Genomic DNA, 24692 nt, shown 5'->3' with positions numbered 1-24692 from the left:
CAGTTAAATGCCAAACAATGGCTCGTTTGGTGTAAGGAGTGTGAACAGTGGAAAAACATTGTGTGGAGTGACAAATCACGGTACACAATGTGGCAATCCGATGGCAGGGTGTGGGTATGGCAAATGCCCAGTGAACATCATCTCCATCTGCCAGCCTGTGTAGGCCAATAGTAAAATTTGGAAGCGGTGGTGTTATGGTGTGGTTGTGTTTTTCATGGAAGGGGCTTGCATGCCTTGTTGTTTTGCATTGATGTTTTAAGCGCCTTCTTGCTACCCACTGTTGAAGAGCAGTCTGGGGATGGTGATTGCATCTTTCAACACAATCGAGCACCTGTTCATAATGCACGGCCTTTGGCGGAGTCGTTACATGACAATAACATCCTTGGAATGGATTGGCCCGCACGGAGTCCTGACCTGAATCCTATAGAACATCTTTGGGATGTTTTGGAACACCAAATTCGTGCCAGACCTCACCGACTGACATCGATACCTCTCTTCAGTGCATCACTCTGTGAAACATTCCAGCACCTGACTGAACGTATGCCAGAAATCTGGCTCCAAAACTTATCTCAGCGATCCAAGCACAGCACTGGAATTGAGGTAGTTGATGTGCCTGGTGCTGATGCCAAAATATACTTTCGACTGGAAAAACAAGGCCCAGTAGAGTTTCGCAAGCCCATCTTCAACAACCCTTTGTGTGGGTGAGAATACAAAAAGGCATTTATGAATGGACCACACCTGCAGCAAGATTAACTGTTTCATACACAGACCAGGTGGTAATTTCCTGATTACTAATGCACAAATCCACACTGACGTCATGGTTCTCCCACCTTCTTTCAACAGACAATGATATTCGTTACCATGATCAATCGTCTTGCACGCTGGCCTGAAGCAGTTCTGGTGGATAACACATTTGCAGAAACATTGACGTCCTCCTTTACTTGAAGTTGAATTTCTTGCTTTGATTGTCCACTGCACATAAAGACATATCACAGCCACCAATTTGAGTCGGACCTGTTCTCCCAACTAACTAAGTTCTGGAGCACAATACACCTAATGACAACAAGTTATCACCCGGCCAGTAATGGTATGACTGAAAGCTGGCATTGTTCACTCAAAGAAGCAAACATGAGCCAAGATTCAGATTGGATGACCGCATTACCAATGGTATTACAGGCCTCTGAATGACATGTACACCCAATTCAGAAGCATCATCAGAAGAACTTGTTTACAGCGAAACCCTATGCCTACCAGGAGAATTTGCACAAACACAACGGTCGCAGTTATATTATCTTGATGATAGCAACTTCATACTTTGACTGAGGGAAAATGTTGCCCGACTTCGCAAATATTGAGCTTCAGGGCATGGCACCTCTGCTATCTACATGCATCGGGACCTACCGACATGCATCCACGTCACATTCCGCACGGACAGTGTCAGAATTTCACAGCATACTGTATAATGGCCTCCACATGATTTTCCAACAGGAGGAACACACCTTCGAGATACTGGTAAACGGCAAGCCTACTACAGTCTCCGCAGACTAAGGAAAACCATCATATATTCCGCACGACAATCAATAGCCCATGACCATATCAGCCAGCACTGGCACTGACACAAACACCATCAGCAGCATTTACATGCACTAAGAAATCTGGATGGCGAGTACACTTTCCTGCCATTCACTGTCATGGAGCCATGTTGTTGGACTACCTCCTTTCTGCAATGCATGGATGTAGGAAGGGAGCTTTAATGTGACCAAACTACCAAATGACAAACAATTTAGCACCAACTCTTCTGTATTTTATGGACATTATTTTTGTATAATTTGGTTACAATAGTGGATGAACAGATCCATCTAACTTCGTGGCTCAATGATAGATTACAATAAATGTAGCTTGCTTTCACATCAGCTATCAAGTTCATTCAACCAATGACATTTCTTGTAAGTAAATTTCAACTATTTTTTTATAGGTGTTGCATTCTTGCATGTGCCCCTCTGCTCTTTCGCCTTGAAGGCGCCATAAAGCTGTGACGCCCAGTGAACAAACAGTCCTCTGCACCACACCTTGGCTATGTCCAGTGTTGATATGACATACATTTGACCTGCTCATTCATAAAATGAGAGCACCTAAGACTACATTTTCAACCTACACAAACATCTTTTGTCAGCCTAAAAGGATAAATGTGTAACATGCCATGCATACTACTCACTCAACTATCCTGCTTCACTTTCTTAACATTGATTGGTTGGTTGGCTGATTCCAGGTGGTGACAAAATAGCAATGCCATCGGCCCCATGATTTAACGTGGCAGTAACCAAGAGAGGAATGACACAAACAGCAAAAGCCAGTCAAGGTGAAGGGGAAATGGCCAAACAAAGATGTAAAACGAAGACAGGGGCAACAGAAAGAAGAAAGAACAAGAAAGGGGTGGGGAGAAATGGGGAGAGAAGGGGTGCCCCAGAAATGCTGTATGCATTGGGGTACCAGCACTGCAACCAAGATCAAAACATAATAGGGACGCCACCAGGGGGAAGAAGATACAAGAAATGGGGAAACAAAACTGCACGAAAGACCAGAGAACACATAGTGAGAAAGGCTGGAGAACCTGGTTAATGTAGGGGCACGGCCAAGACCTCCATAACCAATGCAAACACTAACTGGGAGAATCCAATTCCAGAGGAAAATTCAAGGACTTAAACCTTAGAGAACAAACCAGTTTTGCGAAGAAAACCGAGGACAGATGTAACCATGTGAAGGGTCATCTGCTAACATCCGGACGAAGAAGTGGGATGGCATATTCAGTGGGAAGGGCCAAAAGGAGGGGGCATTCCAGCAAAATATAGATCACCACACGGGACGACCTGTAACTACAAAGGGAGGCGACTCACTGTGGAGAAAAAAACCATAGGTCAACCTAGTATGGCAGGTATGACGATGGCAGAGGGAACAATTCTACGGGGTGGGAATCTCCTTGTTTGCACAAAGTTTATTTACTAGACAGGGGTGTAGCCTCTGAAGAGTCGGCCCACAACTGAGCAAAAAGGGACCTGACAAATCCACAAATCTGCCCCCAGAGGGGTCACAGAGAATGTTGGTGTAGGTGGGGATGGCAGTGGCCATGGGGCAGTGGAAAAAATACCAAGCAATAACCTGAACACCATTCACTGAGTCCGTACATAACAAAACTCGGGTGAGGGGGGACCAATTAATAAAGCAGAGGGCCCGATAGATGGCCATAAATTCTGCAGTAAACACCCCATATGTAGCAGGCAAGAGATGGTGTTCCATGCCAAAAGAAGGTGTGAAGGCATATCCCATATAATCAGTGAGTTTAGAGCAATTGGTGTGAAAAATAATGGCACCCTGTAACTACTATAAGAGTGTTTGGAACAAACAATGGAACACCACTGGAGCAATGGAGGCTTTTCGATCCCAGATGAGATCCATCTGAAACATGAGCAGTGGACCTGACCAAGGGGAGTTGGTTGGGAGAGAACATGGGACGGGGAGAGGAGATGGAAATCGTGGCAGAGAGAAGCGACGCAGAGCCCAACCAGTAAACCCGCCCAAGGATGGGCAGTGAGCGTGTGACGTCCCAAAGCCACAAAAAGAATAGAACAACAGGGGTGAGGGGGGGAAGAGGGGATAATGATGGCATAAGAAACCAGGAGCTGTGACCATTGGACCTAAAAGGGAGGGATCCCAGCATCAACCAGACGATTATCAACATGGTTAGTGCAAAAGACACTGCTGATTAAACAGATACCACGATAGTGAACCAGGTCTAAGAGCAGCAGAGTGGAAGGGGCAGCTGATCCATAAACTTGACGATCATGGTCCAGATGAGACAGAAGTAATACACTATAAAGACAGAGAAATATTGTACGATCCATGCCCGAAGAGGTGTGCACAAGGAAGTGAAGGACATTGAGTTTACGAAAACAACCTTCAGATCACGGATATGTGAGCAACCACGTAAGCTTGTTGTCTTAAGACTTAAGAAATGGAACTGGAGATCATGGTCACGTGTTTGGCCTCGAGGTAGAGCTCTGGATCAGGATGGACTGTAGTATGGCGACAGAAATGCACCACTCTTGACTTAAGGGGAGAGAACTGAAAACTGCGTGAGAGTACCCACATGGAAGCACACTGGATGGCACCCTGGAACTGGCACTCTGCAGAGGCAGCAAGCTCAAATACAGAAATCATCGACATACAGAGCAGGGATAATTAACGGCCTGGTGGAGGCCATAAGTCCATTAATAGTGATGGGAAAAAGGACACTTAATATGGTGTGCCAACCCAAACTCCAAATGGCCAGTGGGACACGAACCAGTGAATAAAAATCAGGAGGGGGTCCCGCAGCACTGAGAAAAAGCCTGCCAAACCGCGGTTTCCAATCAAAGCAGATGACTGATCGGAGGCCACAACTCCCGTAAGCCACACTGTTACAGAGATAAATGACCCCATGATTTGAGGGCCCAACTGTGCCACCATCCATTGAATTAACTTGCTGGGGACACTGATCGGATTGATCGGCCAGTAGCTATCAAGGGACAACGGATCCTTGCTAGCCTTAAGGACAGCAACCACAATTTTGTTTCTCCATTGAGAGAGGAAAATCTCTTGTAGCCAAAGGCAATTAAACATCTAGAGGAGATGCTGTCATCGTAGAGGACTGAGGTGTTGAAGCAGTGGAATAAGGATCAGGTGCTGAACCATGGGAAAAAGAGAGGGTCAGAAAAAGTACCCATTCAGTGAAAGTTTCATTGAAAAAGTCCACCTGACAAAGGCTAAAACACAAGTGGACGGCTTCAGCTCGCTATTTCTGAAAGAGGAAGGTGGTGGATAGGAGGCTGATGCCGATGCCGTCGCAAAATGAGTCATGAAGTGATCCGCGAGAACCAACAAATCTGTACAAAGGCCACAGTGAACGGGGCCTAGCGAACAGGGAACGACAATGCGAATTTCTTACGGGACAGAGCACTTCATCAATACATACTGGCAAAGAAGGTGTAAACATGACCTGGGAGATCTACAGAGGCCAACTGGCATGATGGAAGCCCAGCAGGGTAACCTGGCAATTGAGAGATGGTAAGGGCATGAGAGGATCAACAGGACATCATGTGATGACCAGTGTAAGGAAGAAGTGGAGGAGAAGCGTGCGAAAGATTAGTGGCCGAAAAAGTGCCATGTCTGGTACTTAAATAAGTAGTGGAACCATCATTACGAAGGCAGAGGTTGTGGTCTGCAAGCAACTGGTCAATGAGGAGCCCCCGATCAGACAAAAAAGCACTGCCTCCACAAAGGTGATGGATATCAAAATCCTCAAGGAGGAGGAGGAGGAGGAGGAAGGGAGGAGGTAGTTGCTAAAGCAGTGCAGTTAGGGCAGCTTGCATAAGTGGTCTGTCAGGAAGGAGACAGAGATTGCAAACTGTGACCACAGAGTCCATGTGGACCTGGATGACAACTGCTTACAATGTGGTACAAAGGGGGATCCATGTACTAACAATGCTCATACAGACCAACATACAAACACCACCAGAAGCCTTCACAGACCGAGCCAGTTCTAACAGAAAGCTTGGAAGGGTCGGTGATGAGATTCCTGGAGAATGACAAGTTGCCAATTAAAAGGGAATAAGGGATTGCATCTCCGGGAGCTGACAGTAGTAAAATTACAGTTTCATTGAATAAGCACAGAATGGGGATCCAAATGGGAGATGAACAGGCTGGGGCCAATCACGCCGTTAGGTCACCATCCATCACAGACAACAACAGGGTGACATCTATAAATCAAAGGTCAGACCCAGGTTGCGAGGGGAATCGGCACCTCTTGGGGGGCATCGGAGGGACCTTGACCTGGGACTTAAGTTTCTTCATTTTTTTCTCTTTCGAAAGTTGGGGAGGGCAGGGCAAGGAGAGAGGGCAGGCCTCTGCTAGTTCCGAAACTGAAACAGAGTGGGTGATCTTGGGGCGCACAAACTGTGTCCCGCAGCTGACTTATGGTAGCAGACCTCTGGACTGGGAGATGTCAGGGGAAGGGGACCAAGGAGGGAGTGCCATCAACTGCATGTGCTGCAGGAGGGGGACACTTCTCTGGCTGGGGATGGGGAGTGGTACCCGGCTGTGAGGACTCGGGAAGTGCAGGGCAAATGGAGGAGGAGAGGGGAGCAGAACTGGGGTAAGGAGGAGGGAGGAGGGAGAAAGGACATAACTGAGGCAAAGTTAGAGATCATTGACACAAGGTGAAGTCAGTCATATTTCAGACGACCCTTAGTGTAGAACAAACAACCAAAGAACTTACAAACCGGGCAGTCTGGTGACCTTTGAGAGTGACGGTTGTGGCAATTAACACACGTGAGCAGCGGAACACAGGGGTTACCCTCACAGAGTGGGTGTCCACATTCACTGCATACAGGGTCCACTGTACAGGGGGGAAGACGTGTCCAAAACGCAAGCACCGAAAACACTTCATAGGTGGCAGGACATACGGCTTCACATCACACCAATAACACATAACCTTGATCTTCTCCGGGAGAGTATTCCCTCACATTCCAGAAAAAAGGTGCTGGTATCAATGTGATTATCCTTACAACCTTCGTGAACATATCGAACAAAATGAACATCCTGTTGTTCCACATTGGCCCAGAGTTCCTCGTCAATTTGAAGGATGAGGTCCCAAAAAAATAACTCCCTAAACCATATTCAAAGACTGGTGAAGAGCAAGTGAAAGCAGGAAGTTTCCAAGTTGATTACAAGCACGAAGGGCTGCTGACTGGGCAGCAGAAATAGTTCTGATCAACAGTGAACCCGACTGCATCTTCCTGAGAGACTTTACTTTGCCAAACTGGTCTTCAATATTTTCCACGTAAAATTATGGCTCAGTAGCAGTGTCAGTCCTAGTACAGACCAGGTAGTGGGGAAAGTGTTTCATCCCACACTCGCGTGCCTGGCCCTCCTTCCAGGGTGTAGCCAGGGTAGGTGAGGCCAAAGGGTCATAAGAAGCAGCATTAAATTATCCATTACTAACCGAAGAGATTTTTGGAGCTTGATACATTTCATATGCAAAGCACCTGCCCTGATACCACCCACTCTGACCAGTAGCTCTCCCCATGGGTCCCACCCAGCCACAGCAAGGGTGTGTGACACAGCGGCTGTTGCACAGAGTTCCGATGCCCCAGAATGATAAACACAGGGTGTATACGTGAACAACGAAAAAAAATTCCCGGATTTTTCCCAGATTTCCCGGTTAAAAATACATTTTCCATGTTAATTAACAATATGTTTTTCCTCAAAACTATAAAATTTATCAATCATTTAAATGGTTGTAGTTTTATACACCGGCGCAGAATTTCCCGGCATTTTAGAAAACGAAACTCAGGAGAAAAAACACGTTTTTGAAAGATGTCTGATGTGCAGCAACATGTACACTACATATTTTCGTATTACGAAAGTCTAAATTCGAATTCCACCAAACACCGCATGTTACTTTCCGAAGGATTGAAATCGAGATTGCGATGCGCTTTTGTAAGCCAGTTGTAGCTCATGTCAAGCAATCTCGCCAGCCGATGACAGCGGATATTCAGATCACAGGACACATGATGTAGTCAGCCAATAGCAACATCACTGTAAAGTAGCGCAAACACACAAATAGGAAAAGATAATGGCTTAAACTAATATACGTATATACATAGTGTTGCTACAAGAAAAGAAAAGCTTTTACGTTTAATATTGGTCACTAAGATTAATAAGCTGCAAGAGAAGCTAAGCTTTAACACATAATGATCATTTTTGCGCGCGTTACACTTTAAAGATACATCACAAAAATGTGTCAGTAAATTTTTTAACAACAACATAAATGTCTGGTCTTCTGGTCTCGAAAATATTCTAAATGGTCGCCCTCAAAGATTTGATTTTTGAATGGGAGTCAAGTGCTCTGTGATTTAAGAAATTCATTGGACATTCACGCGCACAGAGTTCATCTCGCATAAAAGGAAATTTACTTTCAAAGTAATGCTTTCCAATTAACCATTCACAATACTTTCCCACGACCTGTTAGAAATAGAATCGTTTTAAAAGTTGCCAGAGCGCGCCTAATAACAGGTGTCGCAGCGCTTGCGCAGCTATGATGACGCAGGAAGCCTGTACGTTCTTACGTGTACAACATTAAAAGATCTTACATTATCTCACAAAAGAAACAAGACATTAGAGGACACTCCAAGAGCATGAGAATTTTGTGAACTATATTAAAATGCATCATTCGGCTTAAAGTGCACATTCGTATGTCCAGATTCAGATGTCAATTTTCTTGGAGTACCTGTACTGTAATATCTCATGTTCGGTTCTTTATTAAGGCATAATGCCATACATGCTAGAAGATGAAAACGTGAACTTGAAATGCAGCGAACAGTTGAAACTAGCCAATAGTGTGGAATTAAACACTTAGTTTCAAATAAATTGACTGCCTCAGCAGAAAAGACTAGTAAAAGTCAAAATTCTTTAACAAACCAACAAAAATAACTTCATTGTTCTGCAAGGCGATTAACGCTTGACTGTCAGAAAGATGGAAACAAAATAAAATCTGCACTAATTACATATTTTAGCCTTCTGTAATTATGTGAATGTATTTTAATTCACTTGATAGCTCCCGGCCACAGAAATCCTTTTTGTTTTCATTTGAAGTGAGAGCAACAAACGAAGAGGAAACAGCAAAATCACTTAACGAAAACACAGGTCACGTAGAGACTACCACCTCCCACTACAACTCAGATTCCTCTGTAAATCAGGTCCGGATCTAGAATATTTCCGAACTGGGGCGATATTAGATAGTGGCGCTCCCCCCCCTCCCTTGAGCATTTGAGGTAGGACGCCAAAAATTTAAAAATCAACTTTTCAAAAATATCTTCATTTTGTAGCGCACATCTTTCTGAAGAGTCTGATACATAAAACATATATATTCGAGGGAAAGTAAGACATGTTATTTGGTCTTAAGTGTGGCAAAGTGCAGTGCCATGCCTCTCCACACAGCATTCTTCAATCGCGCGTCTCTTGTATTTGGCTCTGTGGAATTCAAACATGTAATATTTTGTAATGGAATGGGTGCCATCAAACTATATTCACACCAGTGGAAATTAAAAAGTCCTGTGGTGCCTCTCCTGCTCCCAGTCGGCCGGTTTGACATCCTGCTACTCTTTAAAAAAATTTCGGAATTAATACTGGTTGGGATTATTTGTAACCGGCAGAACAAGAACGCTTCAGAAAATTTGCAGTCTTTACTGCCTATTAGGTAATAACTTGCTGATTTGTGTGACATAAAATTAAACATAGGATACATAAAACGAGTAAAGACAAAAGACAGTACACGTTTCTTCAATCGTTAAGTCCTAGTTTCTTTTCTCTCTAATTCTGCCACAGCTTTATATGGCGTACTTCCCTTTCTGAGAAAGAATCTACTACCTTACCAAAGTTCGTTAACGTTTTGCTACATGAAAAAACGAAATGTCGTTGTCTAATACTAAAAAAGCTGTTAATACAAATTGTACCCAAGACTGGTGTGGTTTCTCGATCTGATTACGTGCATTTTGTCACTGCTATATAAAACGAAATAGGCCTGCCCAATATTGGAGCAGTTGTTACACACACCAAATAAAAGAGACTGTTTTGGCACAAATGGTCATTTTTATAACATGAAGGAATATAATTCACGAAGTACCAATATCAAATGCCTATTAGGCCTACTACAAGCAAAACGTTTTGTGTTAGGAAATAGTTTCACATTTCATTCATACTCTCTAGCTTCTGAAGCATCAGATTGAAAAGTAATAGTACTACATGTTTAATAAATTCCGAATCATCATATTCTCGTGTAATTTGTGTGAGTCCCTGTTTCTTCTCCTTCCTCGTTCTAACAAACAATCTTATCACTAATTCTGTAACTATTCCTGCCAGTGTCAAAACTTATTCTCTGGTTAATTTCTTCAACGGTTTAGTTATCAGGTTGGGCGTTATTACGTGTTCGTACAACGCGTTTTCCACGCTACTCCCAGAATAGAACTTAAGCTGCTGCTAGCCGAGGACAGTATAACTGGCCCTTAGCAGTGTAGCGGTCTGGCCAAAAATTTCCTTTAAAAATTTCATTTTCTTGGACACACGGAGGAGAAATATGCAGTCTTTGTTGCCTGTTATTCCTGTTAGTCGTTTTGTTCCACTCTGGTAGTCTAAATCTATGGAATTCGCTAGTAATTATAACAACACTGATCATTTGCAAACCCAGTCAACCACATTAACAGCGACCGCATTCATCCGTTCGGCATTATTCCACTCAGCTCATATAGACCTGTCCCCATTTATCTGCGGGAAAGTTTACACATTCAAAAATCAACTTACGATTCTTTCAGAAATCGAATTAGAATTTGTTCAAAAACGAACAGGGACGCGTTCAAAATCATATATGAAATCGATAGACCAATGTGCGCTGGTTGCTAGGGGATTTGTGAAAAAAGGTCTTTTTCCTCAATAATATGAATTTGCCCCCCCCCCCCCCCCCCCCCCCCCCGAAACTATCGCCTGGGGCACATAATCCGGTTTGCTCCCGTCCCCTAGTTCCGGGCCTGTTGCGCATACGTGAATCTGGCAGCTTGGGTTCAAAATGGTTCAAATGGCTCTGAGCACTATGGGACTTAACATCTGTGGTCATCAGTCCCCTAGAACTTAGAACTACTTAAACCTAACTAACCTAAGGACATCACACACATCCATGCTCAAGGCAGGATTTGAACCTGCAACTGTAGCGGTCACGCAGTTCCAGACTGAAGCGCCTACAACTGCATGGCCAGCCTGGCAGCTTAGGCGCACCAGTAAAATTTTCCTGATAGCATCTGGCTGCTTGCTGCTATTGCTTATACAACTAACTGCCACACTTCTGTAGCCAGAAGCAGGACAACGTACTACTAATTACGAGACTCAACTGCACATGCGGATAAGCTCGCTCGCAACTGCTCAAACGAATCTAATGTAAAGTTGTGACGTCATGCCCATCGGAGGCAATTTGTTGTTATGAAACATTGCATAGTCTTCCTAAAGCCTTTGTCACATTTTGCTGTTGGCAGATGCTTGTAAGAGCACTGTGTTTTGTTGTTGTATATGGTGAATTTCCTTTGCAACTTAAATTTTATTTAAGTTTCTTTTTATCTCGTTCTTTTTTTATTGCTGCAGTATTATGCTGCAGTAGTGAGATACAGTAATATTCTTTGTTAGAGTATTGGTTCTTACCAGTCAAAGTTACAAAAATTTAACTGAATACTAAAACAATGAAAAATTCCCGGAATTCTAAAAAATTCCCGGGTTTTTCCCGGATCTCCCGGGTCGTATACACCCTGTAAACAACAACTCCTTGGCATACATGGGAAGGCAACAGCTCAGATATCAGAAGTGTGATACCTGTGTTGTCGTTAGGGGACTCAGTCAGACGGGTAACATAACAGACCCACCACTCCGACTGGCTACAAATACTGGCAACCTAGCATGGTGAAGTGGGCGTAAGGCAGGAAAAGGAAGAGAGGATAGAGAGAGGGAGAGGTATCCACACTGCAAATGCTATGGGGGAATTCTTCCCCAACAGCTCACACTAAGAAGATAAAATTTAGAAGTGGAGGTCAAACCCCAAAGGGGGATCAAAAATGCCAAAAAGGAAGGATGAAAAGGAAAAGGCAAGGGGAACAAAAACCAGGAGGAATACAAGAAACCAGGTGGATAGCCAGCATAAGTAAGAACATAGAGAGGGAAAGGACGGATCAGAAGGGAAGGAGGAAGCAGTGGGGAAGGAACGAGGACGGGGACGGAGGGGCACTAGGCAGGAAACGCATCCTGGTATCGAAGACTAGGCCAAAACAGCTTGGAGCACTGTGTGCGCCTAGCATGAACTCATGAAAGAACCACGAGCCCCCTGAGAGGTTGACTTAAGTTGCAACCCTCTGGTGCTTCAAATTGCGGTGTGTAACATAAATACGTCGGTGCGTGAGAAATGGCATGCTGTTATTGAGTTTATAGCCACAGAAATCGTGCCTCCAGCTGAAATCCATACAAGATGAAGGGGTGTACAGTGACGATTGTATCAACATCAGTAATGTGCGATCTCGGATTGTTTGTGCTCTTCATAAAGGAAATGGCCTCGTGCTAATCTCAACATGTGTGACAGAGCAAGCGTGGACAACTGTGTATGGCAACCAACAACACTCATCAGTATCGAGTTGATGAAGTCATCAAAGGAAATAGTCAGACAGCATGGACACAGCTTTCAGGTAAGTGCAGCATTAGCATGAGGTCAAGTACAGGCCATCATTATAGAACTGTGGTCTGGAATACTTCACAGTGGATGAACCAAATGCTCACTCTTGACATGAAACAGACAATACTGCACACACATTGACAATTTCTTTTGCATTTTGAATGTAAGGGTGATGGGTTCCTTACCAACATTGTGACACGTGATGAAAGCAGGGTTCACCATTTTGATTCCAAAAACAAGAAAGCACCAATAGAGTTCCAAGGAACACCGATGCCAAAAAGTTCAAGACTGTGCCACCAGCAAGCAAAGTCATGCTCACAGTTTTCTGGAATGTTCAAGGAGTGGTGCATTTGGGATTCATGTCTGAAGTCATCACCATAAACTCTGCAACGTCCTGGAACCTCACAAAACTGAAAGCATGAATTTTTAAAAGTTCGTCCACACATGGAGCGCCCTCTCTTTCAGCATGACAATGTCATACTACACATGTGCATTGTGACATCTGCAACAATCTGATGCCTTGGGTTCACTGTCATCGATCATACTCCATAAAATCCAGACTTGGCCCCATCTGAATTTCGTCTGTTTGCAAAACTCAAGGAACACCGTCGAGGACTTCACTTTGATAGCGATAAAGTGATGCAAGCAAGGGGGAGGTTGTGGCTCCGTCAACAATGTCCATCATTCTACAGTGATGGTGTCAACAAACTGGTCTCTTGTTGGGAGAAATGTATCCGATACCAGGGTGACTATGTTGAAGCATAAAGATGTTGAAAATCAATAAAGTTTGTTTTATCTGAAAAGCTTTATGAGTTTTCAGATAAAAAATTAACAGGATTACTTTTCAGCATACTCTCACATGTAATTATTTTCTTTGAAAAATATCAATGCAATCTAATAAATATTAGATTGCTGTTGTTGTTGTTATTGTCTTCAGTTCTGAGACTGGTTTGATGCAGCTCTCCATGCTACTGTATCCTGTGCAAGCTTCTTCATCTCCCAGTACTTACTGCAACCTACATCCTTCTGAACCTGCTTAGTGTATTCATCTCTTGGTCTCCCTCTACGATTTTTACCCTCCACGTTGCCCTTAAATACTAAATTTGTGATCCCTTGATGCCTCAGAAATTGTCCTACCAACCGGTCCCTTCTCCTTGTCAAGTTGTGCCACAAACTCCTCTTCTCCCCAATTCTATTCAATACCTCCTCATTAGTTATGTGATCTACCCATCTAATCTTCAGCATTCTTCTGTAGCACCACATTTCTCTTTTTGTTCAAACTATTTATCGTCCATTTTTCACTTCCATACATGGCTACATTCCATACAAATACTTTCAGAAACGACTTCCTGACACTTAAATCTATACTCGATGCTAACAAATTTCTCTTCTTCAGAAACGCTTTCCTTGCCATTGCCAGTCTACATTTTATATCCTCTCTACTTCAACTATGATCAGTTATTTTGCTCCCCAAATAGCAAAACTCCTTTACTACTTTAAGTGTCTCATTTCCTAATCTAATTCCCTCAGCATCACCTGACTTAATTCAACTACATTCCATTATCCTCATTTTGCTTTTGTTGATGTTCATCTTATATCCTCCTTTCAAGACACTGTCCATTCCATTCAACTGCTCTTCCAAGTCCTTTGCTGTCTCTGACAGAATTACAATGTCATCGGCGAACCTCAAAGTTTTTATTTCGTCTCCATGGACTTTAATACCTACTCCAAATTTTTCTTTTGTTTCCTTTACTGCTTGCTCAATATATAGATTGAACAACATCGGGGAGAGGCTACAACCCTGTCTCACGCCCTTCCCGACCACTGCTTTTCTTTCATGTCCCTCGACTCTTATAACTGCCATCTGGTTTCTGTACAAATTGTAAATAGCCTTTCACTCCCTGTATTTTACCCCTGCCACCTTTAGAATTTGAAAGAGAGTATTCCAGTCAACATTGTCAAAAGCTTTCTCCAAGTCTACAAATGCTAGAAATGTAGGTTTGCCTTTCCTCGATCTATTTTCTAAGGTAAGTCGTAGGGTCAGTATCGCCTCACGTATTCCAGCATTTCTGCGGAATACATACTGATCTTCCCCGAGATCGGCTTCTACCAGTTTTACCATTCGTCTGTAAAGAATTCGCGTTAGTATTTTGCAGCTGTGACTTATTAAACTGATAGTTCGGTAATTTTCACATCTGTCAACACCTGCTTTCCTTGAAATTGGAATTATTATATTTTTCTTGAAATCTGAGGGTATTTCGCCTGTCTCATACATCTTGCTCACCAGATGGTAGAGTTTTGTTAGGACTGGCTCTCCCAAGGCCGTCAGTAGTTCCAATGGAATGTTGTCTACTCCCGGGGCCTTGTTTCGACTCAGGTCTTTCAGTGCTCTGTCAAACTCTTCACGCAGTATCGTATCTCCCATTTCATCTTCATCTACATCCTTTTCCATTTCCATAATATTGTCCTCAAGTACGTCGCCCTCTTATAGACCCTCTATATACTCCTTCCACCTTTCTGCTTTCCCTTCTTTGCTTAGAACTTCCATCTGAACTCTTGATATTCATACAAGTGGCTCTCTTTTCTCCAAAGGTCTCTTTAATTTTCCTACTATCTTACCCCTAGTGAGATAAGCCTCTACATCCTTACATTTGTCCTCTAGCCATCCCTGCTTAGCCATTTTGCACTTCCTGTCGATCTCATTTTTGAGACGTTTGTATTCCTTTTTGCCTGCTTCATTTACTGCATTTTTATATTTTCTCCTTTCATCAATTAAATTCAATATTTCTTCTGTTACCCAAGGATTTCTACTAGCCCTCGTCTTTTTACCTATTTGATCCTCTGCTGCCTTCACTACTTCATCCCTCAGAGCTACCCATTCTTCTTCTACTGTATTTCTTTCCCCCCATTCCTGTCAATTGTTCCCTTATGCTCTCCCTGAAACTCTGTACAACCTCTAGTTTAGTCAATTTATCCAAGTCCCATCTCCTTAAATTCCCACTTTTTTGCAGTTTCTTCAGTTTTAATCTACAGTTCATAACCAATAGATTGTGGTCAGAGTCCACATCTGCCCCTGGAAATGTCGTACAATTTAAAACCTGATTCCTAAATCTGTCTTACCATTATATAATCTATCTGATAACTTCTAGTATCTCCAGGATTCTTCCATGTATACAACCTTCTTTTATGATTCTTGAACCAAGTATTAGCTATGATTAAGTTATGCTCTGTGCAAAATTCTACCAGACGGCTTCCTCTTTCATTTCTCGCCCCCAATCCTTATTCACCGACTATGTTTCCTTCTCTCCCTTTTCCTACTCTCGAATTCCAGTCACCCATGACTATTAAATTTTCGTCTCCCTTCACTACCTGAATAATTTCTTTTATCTCGTCGTACATTTCATCAATTTCTTCATCATCTGCAGAGCTAGTTGGCATATAAACTTATACTACTGTAGTAGGCATGGGCTTCGTGTCTATCTTGGCCACAATAATGCGTTCACAATGCTGTTTGTAGTAGCTTACCCGCACTCCTATTTTTTTATTCATTATTAAACCTAATCCTGCATTACCCCTATTTGATTTTGTATTTATAACCCTGTATTCACTTGACCAAAAGTCTTGTTCCTCCTGCCACCAAACTTCACTAATTCCCACTATATCTAACTTTAACCTACCCATTTCTAACCTACCTGCCCGGTTAAGGGATCTGACATTCCACGCTCCGATCCATAGAACGCCAGTTTTCTTTCTCCTGGTAACAACATCCTCTTGAGTAGTCCCCGCCCGGAGATCCGAATGGGGGACTATTTTACCTCCGGAATATTTTATCCAAGAGGACGCCATCATCATTTAGCCATACAGTAAAGCTGCATGCCCTCGGGCTGTAGTTTCCCCTTGCTTTTAGATTGCACTGATATTGAAAAAAGGAGTACTGATAGAAGATAAACAGCATCTACTTGAAATAACTAAAGTAGCAGCAGCTTCTTTCCAACATTAGTCAGTTGATTGTTAGTCTACCTTACTGAAGTGTACAGCAGTTGCTGCTTCTGGGACATGATGTACAAATGAAGTAAATACATCTTCACCTGCCATGATAGACTTTCTCCAAATAAAAGATTCCAATAAAAATACTTCTTTGGTAAGAAAATATTCAGGCAGTGTTCCATCTAATTGGATGAGGTGGAGTGTGGAATGCTGTTTGTCATACGCATATTGAAAGTGTCTGGTTAACCCTCTGGTTCTGTGGGCTAACACTATGTTAGAAGTACATGGGGAATCTGTTGTTCCCTGGCTTCAGAAGCAGTATCAAACGTCTCCTCTTATGTCTAGATACAAATCTTCATTAAAGAGTTTGGTATATTCTTGGTTAGCGCAGGAAGCCCCACCGCACTCTGTCTTGAAGGATTTGTGTTATGCATTACAAACTACAGTTATCACACAGAGAGGGGCAGTTCTGTACTTTTGAGTTGTTGAATGAGAACTCCAATCTCACTCTCTCCTAATACTGTGAAAGGCAGTAAAATCACATACATGATGCACCATCATTTACATTATATCCATACAGCTTGTTTGTTGGGACACCATTATTCAATTGCCAGATATTTGGGAAAAGTTGTTGTTCCCTAATATACTTTTTATTAACACCCATACATTTGCTGATGGTGTAAAGCTGTTTATAAATTTTGTGAAATGTATCCACACAGTTCTTTCCAAAAGGCTGCAAAGTTCTCTCTACTTGATCTACTGTTAAACACATGCATTGAGTGTCATTCTCCTATTACTGACTGCTGGACGTGATTTCCAATTCCACTGAGTCTGGTTTTCTTCTGGGCTGGCTGAAAGATAATGGTATTATGGCATCACCTAGTCCTGAGTGCTACTGTAGTGTTGGCTCCACAGTGTCCAGTTTACTCATCTGATCATCCCGTTACAATGGCCTTCTTTTGAGTAGGGTTGTCTCTGATAAGTGGAGCCAGAGGGTAAAGTAGCCAATGGAGTGTAAATGTTGTTCACTTTCCACTAAACAGTATCTGTGGGGGCTGGATAGTATAGGAAGAGATCCATAATGGGAAACAACTCGTGCAGATATTTGTCCAGAATGTAATATGCAAATGACCTTTTACAGTAACAGTCTCTCAATTGCTCTGTCCTTGGAGTGAATGGGGGAGGGTCTCATAGCACACAGTATCCACTGATGTCTTCTAAATAAAAGGAATTCAAAAGAGAATTGTTTCAGAAGCCCTTACATGTTTTACTGTCTACAGAACCTTGTGATGGAATATATACAGAGCATACTATAAATTGAAATGGCAGATGTACTGTGACCGCTAAAACTTTTAACTCTGTGGAAGCGATGAGCGCATAGTGGTATGTTTCTCTGGCAAACACAAATCACTATTAACTAACTTCGTAATTTTGTTTCCTCTTTTGCCCCTGTGTTTCACTGTTCTTTGGCTCTATGTTAACAGCATGACTCAACATCAACATGAAGCTCAACAAGTAATTCAGACACTTGAGTGAATGTAACCTTTCAGTGTATTTAGTAGTTCCAGCAATTCTCTTGAATGTCTCTTCTACATATTATTATGCAGTGGTGTGCTCTGTTACTACTATTTACATTCAATGGCAGTCTGGAAGGATTGTTGGCCTGAAGTCTTTGTGTAGAGTAGTTATTACAAACCTCCAGTGGCCACACCCCTGACACTGGAAGTTGACTGAGAACATAATTGTTGGGAGCCATTCGGAACCTGTGATAAGTTAGAAATGAATGAAAAATTGATAGCTCCACATGGCTGAGTAAGCCTAATAAAGCTGGTGTGTGGCAAATACCCAAGAGATTAATGATGAATATCTGTGAAACTTCGCTCTGCAACAGTGACTACTGGGAAAGCGAGAATCATAACAGATGTTTAATAAAAATGCAGATTTCATACGTTCAGGAATGTCAGGATATCTCTCATTTATACTGTGCTTGTGAAGTGTTCAGAAGCTGTGGTAGTGATATTTAGCAAAACTTGTGTCAAAACTGGAAATCCAATAACGTTCTGTAGAAATATGCTGAGTGAATTAATGATCCTATGCTTTCAATCACTGTGCTGGTAATTGCTAAATAGAAAACAAATGTGCCTTCGTAAAAGTTTTTGAAAATCAACCCATTCTTAAGAAACCAAAACAAAAATGTTAGTTTCCCAACTGCAATGAACCATACGAGGCCCATGCAAATTTCACTTATACATTAATTACACCAATGCTATACAGTGTCTACAAAAATTAAATAAATGAGCATAAGAGTAAATTTTTCTGTGCTTACCTGAGGCAACTTTGCGTGATCACTGTAGGGACTTATAGCTACAGGTATACCAAGAACATGCTGCACTCTTCCGCCATAAAGGTGGTCTCCTAACACTGGACTCAACAAATATGCTGAGTAAATCCTAATAAAATGCCATTTTGTGCGTGATGTTTTGAATTCTACCAGGCTACAAAGAGATCCCTTTTCCAATGTGGAGTACTCTACAAATGTAGGAAAAATTTCCTGACGTTTCACGGACTTCTTTGACCATTTTGTCTCAAGAATCACCTGTAAATATTACACAATTATAATAAACAAATTTTAAAAAGGAGAGAACATGAGTGCAATAATGTTCTGCTAACTGTTATACAAATTACCTGCGATTCCTTTTGTCCAGGTCCTTTTTTCAATGTGATACCAATGTTCTCAGAGCCGGAATCAGGTTGGGGCTGCCCTACTACAACCAACCAATAGTTGTAGATCACTTTGTCCTGTACTTTGCCATAATTCATTGACTTCCTTACATTTTTAGCAACACTCTCATCTGCTGATAAAATGGTGATTCCACTAGCATACCTGCAAAAATGGTGAATACTTGTAAGAGCTAGATATTAATGTGCCTTTCTTGACAGACATATTTTGTACCAAAATGGAAAATCTGTCGAATACCCAACAAACATATCAGTAACTTGGCAAAAAGACAACAAAAACACTGTAGATGCAAAGCCTCAGCCTGGTCATGGAACTGAACCAGAACCAAGACAAATATGTATGATGAAACAAATTGGAATAATACTGCAAAGTTTTAGGAAATGGCGAAACAAAAAGAGGGAAATAAGAAGTCCAATGATAGCATCAAGCTTGTAGTGAACAAGGAACCAAAACATAAAAGGGCAAAGAGAGGAAAACTGGTGTGGAACTGAGAGGAGAGCAGAAATAAGTAGTGAAAACTTGCAAACAGAGCAAGTACCAGCTGAGGAAGAGGAAGGATATTAAGCAGCAGGTAGATAGTAGGTGAAGCAGACAACAATGCAAGTCAAGTGAATGAACAGCATGGTGAACCTGGGAGCTGCTTAAAATAATGATACCGAGATTCCATCTTGTATGACTGTTGTTCCAAGTTCCCTGATCATTGCTTCTGAAATGCCAGCACACACAATGGCTTGGGTTTACTTCTCTACAGTAAAACTGATAGTGGTCATCTGTGCTTTTTACCTGAAAGACAAGGTTCCGGTACACCCACAGATGATTTTATTCCAGTAACTTCCACAATTTTATCATTCTTCTAGTGCACACACATTGTTTCTAGAGCAGTTCTTGCTTTTGTAATAAACTGCAGAATAACAACCTTGGAGCATCCATGAATCTACATATTTATTATGTTTGAATTCAGTGAGAGGAGGCCCTACCATCCTGATAAACAGCAGTGCAGAATTTGTCCGTACAAGGATAGATGACCTGTATGAAGTGCCTGTAAGATTCATTTGAGAGAAACCCCTGTCACATTCGCCGGAAGATATTGCAGTTGTCCCTAAAGTGTGGTTCAGAAGCAGCATACCTGAAAATGGATTTCCTACACTATTTCTTCTTGTAACATCAATACCCTACCATCACTGTGAGCCATTCACTAAACAGTAGTCACTGTTGTCTGCAAGGTACATCAGTGTTGTCAGACGAGGATCTAGTGGACAGCATCCAGGCAACACTGCTTCAGGTTAATTCCCAAGCCCCTCCACAGCATTACTAATGACATAGGAACTGGGCCACCTATTTATTACCTGGCTGGATGAATAGTTGCCACCATCATATTGCAATCACCATTGTGTTATTTTGCATACTGATTAATTCTCAGTTGGCTGTTGATCACTGAATCAAATCAGAGTTTTTATGCATGGCCCTGCTCTTTGATTCGGTATTGCTTGGGCCACAATGAACTATTGTGATGGGTCTGGTGCTGGGTGGTTATTTTTAGGGTTGGCCTGTGATATATGCAGTGCCAACTTACCCTGGACAAATCACAGGTTAATTCACTATCACAGGCTAATTCACTGTATCAGTCCACTTTGATTTACTTCATGGTGCTGAATAAAATTAGTATAAAGTGCGACTTTTTCTCCCTCATCCTTCACATTGCCTTTATCACTCAATGACAATCATTCCATGAAAACATTGATCACTTACTTCATCAACATTTAAAACTACTTCTTGTATCCTGGGATGAGGGCTAATTTACCAGAATCCTACATTCATCCATCAAATTAGTATTCTGTTGCCCATCCAACCTATACAGTATCCTGATCCATTCCATGCCACTCCTGCTCTTTGTCTGCTCACCATGAATTACTCCCCTGTATTCAATCACCACTTGCTACTGCTGTCCAATCACACATACGAGTCGGAATCCAAAATTTTCAGGACTGGTGCTGCCATCTGGAAAGTAGGAATAGTAGATCTTTGCACCACTAGGTGGCGAGAGCTGCATATCTAATGAGTCAGTGTGCAGAGTGGCATTCAGTTGGGAAGGCGTGTTGTGCGTCCACAGTGATTTCCGTATTACTCTGTGTTTGATGTGTGGTGATTTTACGATAGACCCGTGAACAGGACAGTGCGTGTGTATCAAATTCTGTGCGAATCTCGGGAAAAGTGCTGCGGAGACCCTTGCAATGATTCAACAAGTGTTTGGGGGACAGAGCGTGAGCTGTACGCGTGTGTTTGAGTGGCATGCTCGGTTCAGGGCTGACAGTACAGGCATCTAAGATGATGCTCACACTGCCAAACTTCAACTATTGGTTTGTGCGGATCGACGTCGAACCATTCAAGGCCTTGCGGATGAAGTGGGTATTGGTTATGCGACATATCAACGAATGTTGACTGATGAATTGGGCATGCGTAGTGTTGCCGCAAAATTTGTTCCAAGGATCTTGACTGCCTATTAGAAGGCACAGCGTATTGAACTGTGCACGAACCTTCATCAGACCGCATCTGATAATCCAACCGTCTTGTCACGGGTTATCACTGGCGACGAGAGCTGGATTTATGGTTATGACCCAGAGACAAAGCAACAATCGTCCCAGTGGAAGAGCCTGGGCTCTCCAAGACCCAAAAAAGCGAGACAGGTGAAGAGCATGATCACCATTTTCATTGATACCAAGGGAATTGTGCACAAGAATTCGTCCCACCCAACCAAATAGTGATTTCTGCCTACTACTGTGACATTTTGCGACAGCTCCATGAAAACATGCGGCGAAGACGGCTCGAACTTTAGCTTCAAGGGAACTGGTTGCTGCATCATGACAACATGCCCTGTCACACATCCTTGCTCACCAGGAATGTTTTGGCAAAAAACAACATGGTGGTTGTACCCAACCCACCGTACTCACCAGGTTTGGCACCTTGGGACTTCGTGCTATTCCCAAAACCGAAACTCAAGTTGAAAGGCAGTCGGTTCAACACTCTAAAGAGGATTCAAGAAGCATCGCTGGTGGTGATAAACGCCCACAAAGAACAGGACTTTCAGAAAACGTATGTCCTGTGCCAGAAGTGCTGGGACCGGTGTGTATGTGCGGATGGGAACTACTTCGAGGATGATGGTGACCACTAGTCTAAAGGTAAGGTTTTCAACAGATGGCAGCACCAGTCCCGAAAATTTTGGATAGCACCTCGTATTTCCTACTCAGTTACAGGCATTGCTGTATGTGAAAGCAGTCACATCATGTACCAACTGTGTTATAATTATTGTGCAGTGTCCTATGTGGATAGGGCAAATGGCCATGCATCTGCATTAAATGCCACTGCCGAAATTGACCAACCACAAACTCTAGCACCTGTTTGCTAAACATGCTGCACATCGCGAAATCAATAAATTCAAAAGCTGCCTGAATACTCAGGTCAACTGGCTCATAGAATCCACTCCTGTAATCAACAACTGAGCATTCCAATGCCTGATAAAGTTTTGGAACTTTGTGGATGTCCAATCTCCAGCAAAATCACATCACAGCTCTGATTATGCTGAAAGATGTCTGACATTTCTGAGCATCATCTTTTATGTGCATCTTCAGATATGCACCCTACACACACACACACATTGTCTGAATCTTGTATAGCTTACACCTTCTCCAGAAATATACTGTATAAGTCAACAGATTAAATACAAGGCATGTCCGGAAAGTTGTCCTTTTTTGTTCTACTGCCACCACAGCACTAGTGTCACAATTCTTCTCTCTGGCTGATTGTCTTTCCATTGATGCCAATACAGCAGAATTATGTTGTGTTTACGTTTGTTTGTGATCGTTTAAAATGTTTAACCTATGAGCCCACAAGCCATGAAGTGCATTCTGTAATACAGTTTTTGAATGCAAAGAATGGTAAGCCAGCTGAAATTCACTGTCAGCTTTTAGAGATTTATTGTGAAAATTTAATGACTGATAGAATGGTGAAAAAGTGAGTGAAACAGTTTAATGGCTCTGAGCACCATGGGACTTAATATCTGAGGTCATCAGTCAAACAGTTTAATGACGGATGAGCCAATGTTCATGATGAAGCACAGAGCGGGCAGCCTTCTGTTGTCAATGATGATTCGGTTGGGAAACTAACTGAGAAAATTTGTGAAAACAGACACCTAACAATAGAATGCTTTGTGATAAGTTTACACAAATTTCAAAAACTCTTTTGCACCAGACTGTCACAAATCGCTTAAATTTTTGGAAATTGTGTTCTGAAAATGCTTATGGATGTCCACAAAAATGAAGCGACTTGGCAGTGCTTTTACATTTCTTACCTAATATAGAAATGAGGGAGATGAATTCTTAAACAGAATTCTGACTGGTGATGAAACGGGTTTGTCGTGTCACTCCAGAACCAAAACAACATTTGGTGGAGTGGAGGCACAAAAACTTGCACTGTGTTGTGCCTGCTGAGTTCCTTCCCAGATGTGAAACAGTCAGTGCACTAAAAGCGTCAAACACAGAAAAGTTTGGCACACAATTCAAAACAAAAGACGTGGAATGCTCAGTCAAGGTATAACATTGATTCACGACAACGCACTTTCCCATTCTGCTGGTGTCCCTCAAAACCTTATCCAAAAATTTGTTTGGGGGCAGTTCGATCACCTGCCGCACAGCCTCGATCTCAGATCTTCTGACTACCACTTGTTCTTGAACTTTAAGCACAACTTTGGAGGAAGACACTTTGACAGTGATGACAATGCAAAAAAACTGTGTTCAGCAGTGGCTGTCTTCACTGGTGGCAGCTTTCCATGAACAGGACATAGAAAAGTACGTTTCTCGCTATGACCAATGTCTGAAAAATGATGGCAACTATGTAGAAAAGTAGTTTAAGAAATGCTCTTTCTTGTAAAAATAAATTTTGGTTTGAAAAAATGTTTTTATGAGTGTTTTTACCAAAAAGGTACTTTCTTTCTTGACACGCCTCATGTGAAACAGAAAGAGTGCCAACACTTACATCTGTGGCAATGCATACTTCAGTTCTTGGTCTTATTGTACAGCCTTCACATATGACAAGAAGCAGTCTGTAAAGAGAAAAGATAATAAGCTTTTCACAAAATCATAAGGAATGTTTTGGTCCTTTTCTTTCACAGCTAGCATCAGAAGCAGGATATCTAAAGCTGTACCCTGTAAGCCACTGTACAGTGTGGGCAAAGAATATATTGTTGACTAGTATCACTTCCCACCTTCCTATACTATTGACAAATAGTATATGGGAAGAAAGACTGTTGGTATCCTTTTGTATGGCCGTTGAATCTCTAATTTTAGTTGTATGGTATTTATGTGAGATGTATGTTGCACAAGATAGTATAGTTCATGACCTATTTTGTAACACAGGTCTTAGAATTTTGTGACTAAGGATCTCCTTAATACCCAGTGTTGTTTTTGCATGTGACATGCTGACTACACAAATCCATGTGGAACCCTTCTCTCTCTTCAATTAATCTAACTTGGTAAAGGTATAAGACTAGTAAATAATATTCAAGAATCAGTGAAACGATATTTTTGTAAGTGGCCTTTTTTTCGTATGAGTTAAATTTTCTCAGGATTTTTTCAATATCCTTTTAGTCAGTCGTATGCCTTCCCCAGAACTAAATTTATG

At 42.2% G+C, this 24692-nt stretch overlaps 1 protein-coding gene across 3 annotated transcripts in view; it reads right to left on the bottom strand.

Annotated features, from left to right (window-relative positions):
* LOC124622508 (mitochondrial mRNA pseudouridine synthase RPUSD3-like) overlaps window positions 1-24692 on the bottom strand; it is a 133748-nt gene that overhangs the window by 35951 nt on the left and 73105 nt on the right. For 2 of the 3 annotated variants that reach the window (XM_047148227.1, XM_047148229.1), the window contains exons 3-4: window positions 18965-19163; window positions 18606-18875 (exon numbers count right to left, since the gene is read on the bottom strand). In XM_047148227.1, the coding sequence (XP_047004183.1) occupies window positions 18606-18875; window positions 18965-19163 (469 nt within the window). Of the gene's footprint in view, window positions 1-18605; window positions 18882-18964; window positions 19164-24692 lie in introns of all 3 variants that reach the window. The other variant, XM_047148228.1, reaches the window with a different exon arrangement.

The sequence above is a fragment of the Schistocerca americana genome, chromosome 7 (assembly GCF_021461395.2).
Source record: "Schistocerca americana isolate TAMUIC-IGC-003095 chromosome 7, iqSchAmer2.1, whole genome shotgun sequence".
Taxonomy (NCBI): Eukaryota; Metazoa; Arthropoda; class Insecta; order Orthoptera; family Acrididae; genus Schistocerca; species Schistocerca americana.
The sequence above is the reverse complement of the archived record's forward strand: the minus strand, read 5'-3'. Positions and strand labels throughout refer to the sequence as shown.